A 14,723-nucleotide genomic window follows, 5' to 3' on the forward strand; every position below is an offset into this window, starting at 1 on the left:
TAACACTGCCCGTCTCCGTCGGCCTGCTGCTAAAAATCTCCCATCCATGCTTTTGTAACTGCCAGACTCCACTATTTCATTGCTCTCATGGCCAGACTCCCATCAACTTGAACTCACCCAAAACTCTGCTACCCATATTCTAACATGCACCATGTTCCACTAATCCATTTCCCCTGTGCTCACTTGCCTATACTGGTTCCCGGTCTACCCAGGATTCAAAATTCCCACCCCGGCATTCAAATTCCTCCATGGCTTCACCCCTCCTTACCTGTGTAACCTCCTCCAGCCAACAACCCTTCGAGAAACCTGTATTCCTTCAACCGTATCTTCTTGCACATCTCCACTCCCTTCACCTCACCAGTAGTGGCCATGCCTTCAGTGTGTAGGCCCCAAGCTCTGGAATTTCTTACTAAACCTCTCTACACCTCACTCCTCCTTTGACAAAGCTTTTGTTTCACATAACCCAAAGTTCTTTGGCTCACTATGAAGCCTGGAGTGGGGGTGCGGGAAGAGACCTTTTTTTTAAACTCAGCAAGTTATAATAATCTGGAATGCATTGCCTGAAAGGGTGGTGGAAGCCAATTCAAGAGTAACATTCAAGACGGATCTGGATATATACTTGAAAAAGGAAAAATTTACTGGGCTATGCACAAAGTACACAGGAGGAGGAATAATTCTATAGCTTTTTCCAAAGAGATAGCACAGGTGTGAGCTGACTGGCCTCCTTCTGTCCAGTAAGATTCCAGCCTTGTGTGAATTGAAACCTTGGACTTTTTCTAAAAAAAAAAAAGGAGCTACAAGCTTATCAACAGAAAGCATTGAAAAATAGCAACATTCTCTACCAGTAATTTCTCGATAAATTAAAAAGCTACAAAATATACTGCAGTAAGTTAACTTCAACATTCAAAACAGTTCTGTTGGTAAGTGCATGCCCAAGCATAGTACCTAAATGATAAATGATATACATCAGACAGATGATCATGGTGCAAAAAAAAAAAAGAGGGCCAGGATTATCCTCCTATCCTACTATTTCTACTGGAAAGCGGGTGGGGATGTCAGAAGGGTGTTTATTGCACTTTTGTGCGATTCCTCTCACTTAAAAGCCTGTCCCAGCTGCATAAGAAAAATGGCAACTTTGGTAAGCTAGTGCAGCCTGCAAGTGTGTGGGGAATAGTATCCCAGCAAGATTGTCACATTTGGGAGAGATGGAGCGAAAGGGGAGAAATGCCCCCTGACCAGCGAACAATGCACATAAAATCGAAATGGAGAAAAAGGGAAGAAAGACAAAGTCTCTTAGCCTAGCCTCCCTAATACTGGGTCATATTCCTTAGCACATAAAAAACATTTTGCCCTACTACTCAAATTGATAGCTGCTCAGGAAAGAGCAACATGCAGAGAGCCTGAACACTTTGAAACTTATGTTCATCGAGTCAATACAGCACAGTAGGAGGCATTTGACCCATTGAATCCATGTTGGCTCTCTGTAGAGTAATCCAATCAGTCCCATCCCCCCCTCTAAGCCTGTAGCAAGTTTATTTCCTCTAATGCAAATCCAATTTCCTTTTGAAATCATTCATCGCCTCTGCTTCCACCATCCTCATAGGCAGCTAGTTCCAGGCTATTACCACTTGCTGCGTAAAAAAATGTTCTTCCTCACATCCTCCCTGCACCTGTTGTCCAAAACCTTAAATCTATGTCCCCTAGTCCTTGTAACATCAGTTAATGGGAACAGCTTTCTTTTGCCTACCTTATCTAAGCCTGTCATAACTCTATCAAATCTCCCCTCAATCTCCTTGGCTCCAAGGAGAACAAACCCAGTTTCTCCAACCTAGCCTTGTAGCCAAAATCTCCCATCCCGAGAACCATTTTGGTAAATCTCCTCTGCACCCTCTCAAGGATCCTCACTTCCTTCCTAAAGTGTGGTGACCAGAACTGGATACAATTCTCAAGTTGGGGCCTAACCAGAGCTTTATAAAGGTTTAGCATAACTTCCCAGCTTTTGTGCTCAATACCTCTATTTTATGAAGCCCAAAATCCCATATGCTTGGCTAACTACTCTCTAAATATGTCCTGCCATCTTCAAAGAACTATGCACATGCACCCCCAGGTCCCTCTGTCTCTGCACACTCTTTAGAACTGTGCCATTGCCTCTCCCTATCCCTTCTGCCAAAATGCATCACCTCACACTTCTCTGTATTAAATTCCATCTGCCACTTGTCTGCCTGTTCTGCTGGCCTATCTATGTCCTGTTGCAGTTGCTCGGTATCAGCCTCACTGCTATACCTCCAAGTTTGGTATCACGGCATATTTTGAAATTTTACTCTATTGCAATATCCAAGTCATTTATATATAGCAAAAAAGCAGTGGTCCTAGCACTGACCTTTGGGGAAGGCCACTACCTACCATCCTCCAGCCTGAAAAACAACTACTTACTGTGACTCGCTGGTTTCTGTCCTTAATCCAATTTTTTATCCAATTGGACACTAACCCTCCTATTCCATGAACCTCAATTTCGTTAACTAGCCTATTATGTGGTACTTTGTCAAACACTTTCTTAAAATACAGATAGACAACATCCACCGCATTTCCTTCATCAACCTTCTCTGTTACTTCATTTAAAAAAAAATCAATTAGACCGGTCAAGCACAGTCTGCCTTTTACAAATCCATGCTGGCTCTCCTTAATTAACTCAAAATTCTACAAGTGTCTGTTGGTTCTTTTTCAATTATTGTTTCCAAAACCTTACCCACCACTGATGTTAAACTAACTGGCCTATAGGTACGACGACTATCCTTGCACCCTTTCTTTAATAAGGGTGTCACATCTGCCACTCTCCAATCCTCTGGTACCTTCCCCATATCCAGGGAAGACTGGAAGATTATGGCGAGCCCTTCCGCTATCTCCACCACCACCACTTCCTTTAGCAACCACAATCAGATCAGTCATGATCTTATCGAATGGCAGAGTAGGCTTGAGGGGCCGAAAGCCTACTCCTGATAATTCTAAGCTGTTAGGACAGGACCTGAGCTTATTATATTGATCAACCAGTCAGTGCTTAGATTTAGATTCATATAGGTAGAATTCTACATAGCATTTTTTGGGGAAAAAGTTATAGAGAATAAATGATGCAGTGGAGAATGGATGGAAAGAACTAGCTGATATTTCACAGGAGTGCTGCCTACAGATTGCAAAAAAATTTATGAAATACATTGGGTTCCTCTGACTGAGGCTTCTGAGACTCCATGGCAGAAAAATAGCACTTTGGACAAAATATTCCACTTTACATACAGGCCATGAAGGAAAGAGTCTTGCACTAAGCAGTCCAAATGCATAGATTCCTTCCTTTGCAGCAAAAGACAAGAGAAATTTAAAAGCGCTTTTACATCTGAATTCGATGTCTCATGAGAGCAATGCTGAAAAAGACTGCAACCTCCATGGTTATCCCTACTTACCTTGGTTTGGAACCAAGGCCTATTGTAGATGTTAAAACTATAAATCATGAGTATTCGGCAACAAAATTCGAGCTCTGCAAATTTAAGGTTAAGTGGATATCTAACTGCAGCTCATGACACCCATGAAAACACAGGTGCCCAATGACATCACATGTCTAGAAGTCCCCTGCTTTATATTAGAAGTATCATGGACAACAGGAGTACTGTGTGTTTTCAATGTAAACCTCTACAGCTCCAAATTGCCGTCCTGCTAGACCAAGTGCACGTGACGCATTTGCGTCCCTGTTGAAGGCAGGATTAAGTTCTGCTGTGAGGGGCCCCACACATGAAGTCTTTTATCGTGAAAAATTGCCATGTTTTTGTTGAAATGCTCCTAGCCCTGCAACCAGACATGGCACAGCTAGCTCCAGCACCAAGCTACCTGTTTGGGTGGATTGCAGTGGAGAAGGTACATCAGCAGCACACTGAAATCTGGCAGGCTCAAGAAACTCTCCACCAAATTTACATCCCTAATTCAGCATGAAAATCAAAGCGTAAATAAGGCCATTAAAGCTGTAGTCACAATCTGAGGAAATGAGACAGTGACGGGAAATCCTCACAAACGGCACAAAAATTATTTCTCTTCTGCCACAAATGCTTTTCCCATCAATCAATCTGTCTGGTCAAAGGATGCATGGGAATTAGTCGGCTTTGTTGTTGGGAAGAAGTGAAGAGCAGAAAAAAAAAGGAAAACAACTCACCTTATGCTTTCTCTTGATCTTGCTGGATGAACTTTCCTTGCTCTCCTTCAATCCTTCCCGATTCTTCTGGCCAGTACATTCCATAATACAGTTCTTGGATTGTTGGCTCTCTTTGCCAGACAGTGATGGGATTCTTGACAGCAGACTTAAATCAATTTTTACCACTAATGGCCAGTGAACTTTACTCTCTCTTATCGGGGACAGCAAACCCCCAACACCCCTGGCAGGTAAAACCTGATCTGTGAGAATGTTGTCATTTACCTGATTGACTGGTTTACCCAATTTAGTCCTATTTTCCTTTGTGATGGCTTTACTGGTACTAAAGCTATTTTCTTCTTTGACCTTACCAGCTGGTTTATTAATGTTGGTGTGAATTTCCTCCCTAACCAGACCACCAGGTTTGTCGATGCTGGTCCACATTACCTCCTTAACCTCATTAGCAGGATGGAGGAGGGAAGTCCTGTTTACCTCTTTGACCTCAGTGGCAGGTTTGCTAATGTTAGACTTGTTTACGTTCCTGACCTCAGTAGCAGATTTATGAAAGGTGGTCCTGATTTCCTCCCTGGCCGGTTTACTGACATTAGCCCCATTTTCAACATATTCTTGTCTCTGAGGTACAAAGGCTACAGGAGGAAGACTATAACATGAAGGTGGTTCATCTTTGTTGGAACCTTGGTCTGTGGACAAAGAGTCTCTATCTATAAATTGCTTGGATTTGGGAGCATTCTGGATGGGACCTTTGTGCTTTTTCTTTTCTGATGAAATCTTGGTTGAAGTGTCAGATTGCCTTTTCTCACTTAACCGTTGCCCATCTTTTATTTTCATTTTGGCCTGTCCTGTGGAAGGTTGGTCTTTATCACCATATGTGCAAGGTTCATTTTCAACTTTAACTTCTCGGTTTGCTTCAGGCACAGGAGTTTTAGCAGGTTTGCTAGGTTGCTTTTTACCAACAGCTTGTTGCTGAGTGTTGCCATCATGCAGGGCAGGAGAGTTCTTGCTTCTGCTTTTGCTCTGAGATACTTCCAGTGTAGTGCTCTTCTCTCTGCTAGAGTCAGTACAATCATGCCCCTCCTTTGCTTCAGATGTCTGGCTCTCCTGGGAATTATGGCCATCCAAGAACTCGCTGTGGCTGTCAGAAGGCATTGCTGGCTGGCTCACATTTATCCAGTTATTAAGTTGCCATTTGTTTGTTGGTGAAGGGTCAGGCTACAGGAGAATATGCAAGATGAAAAAAAAAGTTGTAATATGCATACCCTCCATGCATTAAAAAATATATTTTCAAATTGTAACATTTTCAAATTATAGCAACATTAGTTTAACACTTGTAACTGCATTGCACCAGAAGCTCAAACCAAATACAGCCTGTAGATGGCGGACTGACCACAAGTGACCATTTCCAAAGCAAGTAAATATACTAGAGTTTCTGACAATTTTGGCTGCCATTTTGTTGGTCTTGCACTATGGTTTCTTAAAGCCAAGGTGAAACTGACAGAAGGAAGTTAGAAGTGAAACACAAAATAAATTTTTAAAAGGCAAAAGAGGAAAAAACCTCCATAGCAACAATGAGAAATAGGAGAAGCAGTGAACAAATATGACAACAATGTCCCACTTATAGCAGCATACCAAAGTCAAATAAATGCATCATTCTGCTCCTGTTCGACACTATGAATATAGTATGAGATTCAGAACATTCGGGGCACCAGACGTGGCTTCAGTCATCGTTTTCTGATCATAGTACGCAGGGAAACATAACATTGAAACACCTGCACAAACTTTCAAAAGCAGTTCTATTTTATAATTTAGGTACTATCAGACATTTGAATCAAAAAAGGCTTGTCCTCTATGCAGTTTGTTTTTAACCCCACTCTCTTAGCCACAAATCTTAGTTTTAAATTAGAAGCCTTGATGGAAGAGATTTAAAAAAAGAACATTTTATTTTTGTAAAAACGCGCATGTGTATTTTAGAAAGTTAGAAACACATCATGAAAATGTGGAGTCAGATTGAATCAATTATCCTTAGATTCCAATTCTCTCTTAAATCAAAAGAAAAGCAAAAATTACATTTTCGAAAGAGAATGTTTTGATCATCAGTTAGATCTCTAGTAGCATGGCTTACAAATACTCTGGGGTCTGGGGCATAATTATGACATTTATTTGCTAAGATAAAGGTGACCACTCTTATTCAGGAAATCCAGGTACCATTTTGCTAAGAGTATTAAAGGATATGGAACCAAGGCAAGTATTTGGAGTTAAGATACAGATCAGCCATGAACTAGCTAAATGGCAGAACAGGCTCAAAGGACTGAATGGCAAACTCTTGTCACAAAGTATGTATGTTCCTAACTGCAGTTACCACTTTTTGGAAATTTCGGTCTCCAGGTCAATGACACTCGATCTCGGGTGTTAAAATAAAAGATCGTTTTGCATCTGTGGTTAAGTGGGACATTTAGAACAAGGTGGAAATGTACTGGATGAAAGAGTATCCATTTTTACATTTAAAAAAAACTTAGGTGAGATATGAAGTTGAATTCTGAAAATTAAGCATGAAAAAATGAAATTTTATGTTTCGCAAATTAAGGAATCACTGTCCCTTTCGGCATCTGTATCTATCTAACATAACTAATTCTAGTGCAGTATTTGGGCTCCAGTTGTCAAGATGTAAAGTTACTACTGCTAAATCAAATTGGTATATTTCAAGACAGGTGATTAATTCTGTTCAACAGAGTTAATGTTATGTTTTAAAGATTTACCTTCTCACAGTTACTTACCATGTAATTTACTATATAAAAAGTACGGAAGAAGGGTCACTGACCTGAAACGTTAACTCTGCTTCTCTCTCCACAGATGATGCCAGACCTGCTGAGTATTTCCAGCATTTCTTGTTTTTATTTTATATAAAAAGCAACATTGGCTCAAAGTCCAAACATTAATTTTTCAAAATGTTGTTTAGTGCCTCTCATACCTCAGGTGTTGGAGCCCTTGATGCTCCTTCACTGTCACTGGAGCTGCTTTCACTCTCTGAATCAGAGCCAGAAGAATTCTCAGACTCACTCAAGTTGTTTAATCCACCACTGGAATGTCTTGATATCACATCACTCTGGGAAAGCAAGGAAGCACTATGGAATAACAAAAAAATGTCAGAGGAGACAAAGAATAGTAGTATGAAATGTGGCTTTCAGCTATACAGAATGATTAGGATTGTTAAAAAATTGTAGCTTGCTTAGCAACAATGATTTTCATGATTAATATGATTTTAATTGCATGAAGTAATTTTAGTTCGTTAAATTTCTTTTTATCTATTTACAACTTTATATAGTTTTAGAAATGAATTCATTTGTTTTAGTTTATGAAAAGAATTTCTTTTATCAACTGCTATTTTAACTACCACTAGCGTTAATAAAACCCATGGTGGTAATACATCAGTTGACAGACACCAAGGCAAAAGGGAGTCCCTCCTACCACTACCAACTGAGATCAGCAGTGAGCAGAGATTGAACTCGGTGCATGTGTTTTGGTACCACACTATAAAATATATTACACTTGAGCACACAACAGCCATAAAATTTACTTTCTATTTGTCCAGTTCAACACAATTTCAATATTATGGCAATTGTGATATCTCATGCATCTTGAATTTTAAAAAAATGTTATACCTGTGTGGGACAAATGTTTTGAATAGATCATTCCTGGAAAACTATTACTGTTCAGGAATTGTCTGTCTTTATACATTCACTGCTTTGCCAGAGTTGTGCTTGACATGTAAAACCACAAGATTAGCAATTTAGTTAGCAAAGATAATAACGTACCAGATATTAGAAGATTGCTGAGATTTTACAATTTAGGACTGGTGACTCATTGCTATGTCATAGTTCTGACTTTTAGACAAAGGAAAATGATCTGAGTTTAGGCCTGAAAATGTGTCAACTTTGTCATATGGTAAAAGCTTTTTCAGCTATGTCAGGAGTCAGAAGGCACTAAAGTCCAGCTTGACTGAGTACTGCTTTAACAAAGTACTTAATTCAGGGAATCTTGTAAGGGAAGGAATTCGGCAGAATGAGGGAAGAGGTGTTGTTCTGGTCCTTTACAAAACCAAGAAGCAGTCCAAATGAGGGAGCAGGAGTCAGCGAGATCTGAGAGCTGAGGTCTAGAGGCATTAATTATTTGAGCAGAGAGGCGCTTATCTATATTACAGAATGACTCACCGGCAGCAGCAGCTGCGGCGGACCTGGGTGGAGACCGAGCACAACAACTGAAGAGTTAAAGCGGGGGAGAGCACCTTCAGCAAAATTTCTGAAAACAAAAGTAACATCTACAAAACAGCTATCTTCTTTGGCCTCCTTATCTCGAGAGACAATGGGCAAGCGCCTGGAGGTGGTCAGTGGTGTGTGGAGCAGTGCCTGGAGTGGCTATAAAGGCCAATTCTAGAGTGACAGACTCTTCCACAGGTGCTGCAGAAAAATTTGTTTGTCGGGGCTGTTACACAGTTGGCTCTCCCCTTGCGCCTCTGTCTTTTATCCTGCCAACTGCTAAGTCTCTTCGACTCGCCACACTCTAGCCCCGCCACACTTTAGCCCCGCCTTTATGGCTGCCCGCCAGCTCTGGCGAACGCTGGCAACTGACTCCCACGATTGTGATCAATGTCACAGGACTTCATGTCACGTTTGCAGACGTTTTTAAAGCGGAGACATGGACGGCTGGTGGGTCTGATACCAGTGGCGAGCTCGCTGTACAATGTGTCTTTGGGGATCCTGCCATCTTCCATGCGGCTCACATGGCCAAGCCATCTCAAGCGCCGCTGACTCAGTAGCGTGTATAAGCTGGGGATGTTGGCCGCCTCAAAGACTTTTGTGTTGGAGATACGGTCCTGCCACCTGATGCCAAGTATTCTCCGGAGGCAGCGAAGATGGAATGAATTGAGACGTCGCTCTTGGCTGACATACGTTGTCCAGGCCTCGCTGCCATACAGCAAGGTACTGAGGACACAGGCTTGATACACTCGGACTTTTGTGTTCCGTGTCAGTGTGCCATTTTCCCACACTCTCTTGGCCAGTCTGGACATAGCAGTAGAAGCCTTTCCCATGCTCTTGTTGATTTCTGCATCTAGAGACAGGTTACTGGTGATAGTTGAGCCTAGGTAGGTGAACTCTTGAACCACTTCCAGAGCGTGGTCGCCAATATTGATGGATGGAGCATTTCTGACGTCCTGCCCCATGATGTTCGTTTTCTTGAGGCTGATGGTTAGGCCAAATTCATTGCAGGCAGCCGCAAACCTGTCGATGAGACTCTGCAGGCACTCTTCAGTGTGAGATGTTAAAGCAGCATCGTCAGCAAAGAGGAGTTCCCTGATGAGGACTTTCTGTACTTTGGACTTCGCTCTTAGACGGGCAGGGTTGAACAACCTGCCCTCTGATCTTGTGTGGAGGAAAATTCCTTCTTCAGAGGACTTGAACGCATGTGAAAGCAGCAGGGAGAAGAACACAGCCCTGTTTCACGCCACTCAGGATAGGAAAGCAGTCTGATGAGGCGCCACCATGTTGAATTGTGCCTTTCATATTGTCATGGAATGAGGTGATGATACTTAGTAGCTTTGGTGGACATCCAATCCAAACCAGCTATAGTGACATTCTAACCAGTGAAGAAGCCAATTAGTTAGTAGCTGTTAAGTGTTTCCAGATAATAATCTAGAAAGTAATGGCATGGCCTGGAACCTCAGCTCTGTGGAATGTACATCCTGTGCCATGTGGGAAATCCTGGACGCTTCACGTGGGCTGGATGACAACATGTGCAGGAAGTGTCGCCAGCCATTGCAGCGCCAGCGTCATGTTTCGGAGTTTGAGCAGCTGTTGGAGTCATTATGGGTCATCTGCGAGGCTGACAGCTTCGTGGATATCACGTTTCTGGAGGTGGTCGCTACGCAGTTTAAAAACGTCCAGGCAGAGAGGGAACGGGTGACTGTCAGAAGGACAAGGAGGGATTCAATGAGTGCATCTCACTCTCCAACCGATATTCAGTTCTAAATACTGGTGAGAGTGATAGCTCTGCCTGCACTCCCCAGAGGAACTAAGTTCACAGCACCATGGGTGGCTCAGCTGCACGGTGGGGGCGGGGGGGTGGGGGGGGGGTGGTGTGGAAGAAAAATGGAAGAGCCATAGTGGCAGGAGATTCAATAGTGCGGGAACAGACAGGCACTTTTGCGGCCGAAGACGTGACTCCAGGATGGTATGCTACCACCCTGGTGCCAGGGTCAAGGATGTCACTGAGCAGCTGCAGGATATTCTGGGGGCGAAAGAGTGTACACCATAAGGTCGTGGTCCAGATCGACACCAATGACATCGGCAGAAAGAGGATGAGGTCCTGCAGGCAGAACTTAGGGAGCTAGGAGAGAGATTGAAAAGCAGGACCCCTGTAATTTCTGGATTACTCCTGGTGCCATATGCTAGTGAGAACAGAAATAGGAAGACAGAGCTGATGAATAAATGGCTGAAGAGATGGTGTAGGAGGGAGGGCTTTAGATTCCTGAGGCACTGGGCCAATATACTTGCAGGAGGTTTTGCTAGTACCGTTCGGGAGGTTATAATCTAGCTTGTCCCTTAGATTGGAAGGATGCTCACATCGTCCCGATTTTCAAAGGGTGAAATGTCGAAAAGAGTTATAGGCCCATCCGCTCAACTTCAATCATAAGTAAAATACTCTCTATGATCACCTGTATAGAGAAGGAGTTATCAGAGATGGTGAACACTGCTTCTAGAAATAAAGATTGTGTCTTACTTATTTTAGCAAATATTTTGAAGTACTAGGTTGGTGGAAGAGGGTAGTAGGATAGACATTGCCTACTTGGATTTTCAGAAAGGCTTTGATAAGGTACTTCACAATAGGTTACTCTCCAAGAATTGTAGAATCGTATTGGAATTGGTGAGAAGTTATATTCCCATAGGTGGAAAATAGTTATTAATGGTTGCAGATCTGCTTGGAGACAGATCAGTGGTGCCCTGCAGGAATTGGTTAAGGTCATCGATTTTTACTATCTTCATTAATGACCTGTATGCAGTTGTTGGGGAGGGTGGGGGGGGTGGGGGGGTGGGGGTGGAAAAAGGAGTCTACAAGTTTGTGGATGATACAAAGCTTTGTGCAAGTGTTAAGACTGTGGATGAGAGTAAATAACCAAGCAGATCTTGCTGTGATGAGGCATGGGCCCACGTCTGGCTTGTGGTATTTAACTTAGATAAATGCATTGTTATGCACATGGGCAGGACTAACACCCTACAGCAGGGGACAGCAACCTGCAACTCCAGAGGCGCATGCAGCTCATTAACATCTCATTTGTGGCTCCCAACCGTTTCCAGTTGGATTGCATTAATGTGAAAAAAGCCTAAAAAAATTAAGTCAAGAAAAGTAAGAGCTGTGTTTTAATTGTGGAGATAAAAGGCTATGCTACATTTTGTGGTTTCAAACGATTTTTTTCGCACAAAACATCGTTCTCTAAAGAAACCCATTTGAGTGGTAGAGTTACACCACAGTTAAAGATAAGGCCTTCAATTCAAGGTTGTGACCATTATTATTTCAAATATAGCTGAGATGATACATTATTCTGAATGTGCTATTAGAAGCTTTTTTCATGAGAATCAATAGCTGTAACAATTGCCTTAATGTTACACATCTTAAGTTAAAGTTTGTTTTAAAGATGACTGACAAAATAGTAAAAAAGGTCAAAACACAATAATTCAGAGTTTTAATAATTTTTCCCTATGGATACATAAATTCAACACATGTATTTTGTTTATTATATATGCAAATTATGCATTCCACCAAAGACACTTAGCAACTTGCTAAGTATTTGGTTTAGAACTGTCGCGTTTTCAGCTTGCGGCAATTTTTTTAAAAAAGGCTCTTCAGGTTATAAAAAGGTTGCAGACCCCTGCCCTTGAGGATACAGAACTGAAGTCTGAAGTCTGTTGAAAAAGATCTTGGTGTTACAGTACACAATCATCTTAAGATTAATGACCAGTGTCAAGTGACAGCCAAAACAACTAGGGTACTAGGTTGCTTTGCCAAAAATGATTTACTATAAAGCAAAACACATTTTGTTCTTGTAGAAGGCGGATTATTAAGTAACATAAATCATGGTCAACGTGGACTAGATTTGATCACCAAAAGAGACTTGAGGAATTTTCCAGATTTCACTTTGCCACCCTTTATTTGGCTGTTGCTAAGGTTTTTTTAAATCTCATTATATTGTTGCCAGTGGGTGAGGGGTTGTGTGAATCATGTTGCTGAAGGCATCACGATTGTGTGGGCTGGCTTGATTGACCTGCTGGTCTTTTCCTGTCCACCACTTGTTCCATCTTTACCATTTTGGTCTAAAATATGCAAAAATGTTCATAAGTATTTTACCTTTCATTTATTTGGTCCAATTTCTCCCCCCAGAGCAAGAGCTGTTTAAAAATGTATTCCCAACTACTTTACTGGCATCTAAATTTCATTTCTTTTTGCCAAATATTTTATAACCTCTGACCATTATGGTAGTTGTGCTGGTAGGACTGAGGTGTTTCTATTCCTATTCAACTTAAACCTCCCATTTGCCAAAAGCCGGTTACAGGGGATAAAACTAGGAATTTAAAGCGCGATTCACTGAGGTTTCCCCACAGCCTCGAGGGTAAAGTCATCACCCATTATAGGACTATGGCAAACAGCCCAGAAGGTCCCTGGTTTGATTCTTAGTCTGTACAAGACTAGTTGACCTCAGCTGTGGTAGCAGTCAAAGCAATGCAACTGCTTCTGGGGTAGCATGAAGAGGGAGGGGAGGGAAATCAGTCATAGTTCCTCTTCTGATTGCTAGCCAATGAATTTTTGCTGGAAAAGACTAGATTTCCATATATCCAAGCAGGCTATGATAGTGATTTACTTTTTAATGTAAATACATACAGAAAAGGGAAGCTACAATTGCAGCACATCCTAGGATGTTGCTTAGAAAAGAGTCAAAAATCAAAACACAAACACACGCTAATGTGAACAGAATATAATGTACCTTTTAGGGACAGAAATGGGCACTGGCTTTTCCATGACCTGCAATGGAGGTTGGGGGAGGGGGATGGGGGCAGGGGCACGGGAGGGAGAAGAGGGTGGAAAGAAAAGCAAGCAAATCAGTCTCTTGGTTATGTATTAAGAAAATGAGATCACATTGTGCATGCTTTCCAAACCGTTAACATCTCCTTAAAGCAACTAATTTTTCACATTTATTGAATATAGATTATAGATATCCCACAGAATATCAAACACTAACCTGATCCCCATCACTGTCATCACTACTGCTAATCTGTAGGTCATCTTCAAGTGTCCTGCAAATAAATTTACACAAAAGGCATTAAGTATGCCACAAATCCTCAGTTTTGGAGATCTTTGTCCATTTTTCAGTTACTCACCCAACAGGTTTTCCGATTCAAAAGTTTTAATTTTTAAAAAAAAACGTTGAAAGGCTGAGTAATTTCTTGCAGACCATGTGGCAATAAATTTTTATAGTCCCCAGTGCACTCTCTGATGATTCAGTGAGCAAACACTGTTTTTGATGCTGAACCATACAAATAAGGAAGGCCCTAATTCAATCCCTAGTTTGACTGGGACTCTGGCTCAGCACCACATCACTCAGTGCACTTACCTGTTGATCTTAGCTCTCCAGTTATAAATCCAACACACTGAAAATGTTGTTTTGTTTATCTTATCCTGGCCAACATTTGTCCCATTAGTCATCATCACAACAGATTAACTGGTCATTTATCACATTTGTGGTAACTCGTACAAATTGGTTCCTCAGTTTGCCACAACAGGGACTGCGCTTCAAAATAATTCATTGGCTGTGATGCGCTTTGGGATGTGCTGAGGACATGAAACAAGTTATATAAATGTGTTTTTGCCTCTTTCTTTGTCATTACTTATACAGAAAAGGATTATACTTATTTCTGCAAATGGACCCATTTTTAGAGCACACAGAAGCTGATTATTTCAAAAAAATCCATTTCAGCATGTAGAAAGAACACACAATACCTAGTGAATATTGTTGGAAACCACCCACTCCTCAGGTAAACCACACTGAGTTGGCTCTGAAGCCCTTTGGGAAATAGAGGACGTGATAGATGATAAATAAACTTAAGTTTCTTCCCCTTCCTGGTGCAGCTGCCTGTATAATCAAAGCAGAAGGTTCAAATTCAAATCAGCCCCAGGAATTTCAAGGCATGTGCTTTTTTGGTAGGATTTGTTCATAAATACAAGGTCCTTTCATTTCTGCGGCCTAGATCTAAATCCAGCCTAAATTCATAGGGAGAGTGCTTCCTCTCAATCTGCTGCCCATAAAGCTCCAATTTTAAATGAATTTGGGAAGCTTCAATCCAGTCCTTTGTGGCTATAGGTTCACAGTTCAGTTGCCTGTAGATCACAAATTCTGACATCTTATAAATAAACCACATAGAAATGTGTGGGATATAGAAGCATAAACACTAAGGATAGCCTTTTGAGATTAGTGTTGTTTGGGCAGAATTGA

The 14,723-nt window shown here is 41.6% G+C and overlaps 1 protein-coding gene across 4 annotated transcripts in view; it reads right to left on the reverse strand.

The window, feature by feature from the left end:
- The window catches only part of LOC137373671 (AF4/FMR2 family member 1-like), a 187,243-nt gene that overhangs the window by 37,318 nt on the left and 135,202 nt on the right, over positions 1–14,723 (reverse strand). For 3 of the 4 annotated variants that reach the window (XM_068038796.1, XM_068038816.1, XM_068038826.1), the window contains exons 8-11: positions 13,473–13,527; positions 13,218–13,255; positions 7,155–7,308; positions 4,193–5,398 (exon numbers count right to left, since the gene is read on the reverse strand). In XM_068038796.1, the coding sequence (XP_067894897.1) occupies positions 4,193–5,398; positions 7,155–7,308; positions 13,218–13,255; positions 13,473–13,527 (1,453 nt within the window). The remainder of the gene's footprint in view (positions 1–4,192; positions 5,399–7,154; positions 7,309–13,217; positions 13,256–13,472; positions 13,528–14,723) is intronic. The other variant, XM_068038805.1, reaches the window with a different exon arrangement.

Source organism: Heterodontus francisci, chromosome 1 (genome assembly GCF_036365525.1).
Source record: "Heterodontus francisci isolate sHetFra1 chromosome 1, sHetFra1.hap1, whole genome shotgun sequence".
Lineage (NCBI taxonomy): Eukaryota > Metazoa > Chordata > Chondrichthyes > Heterodontiformes > Heterodontidae > Heterodontus > Heterodontus francisci.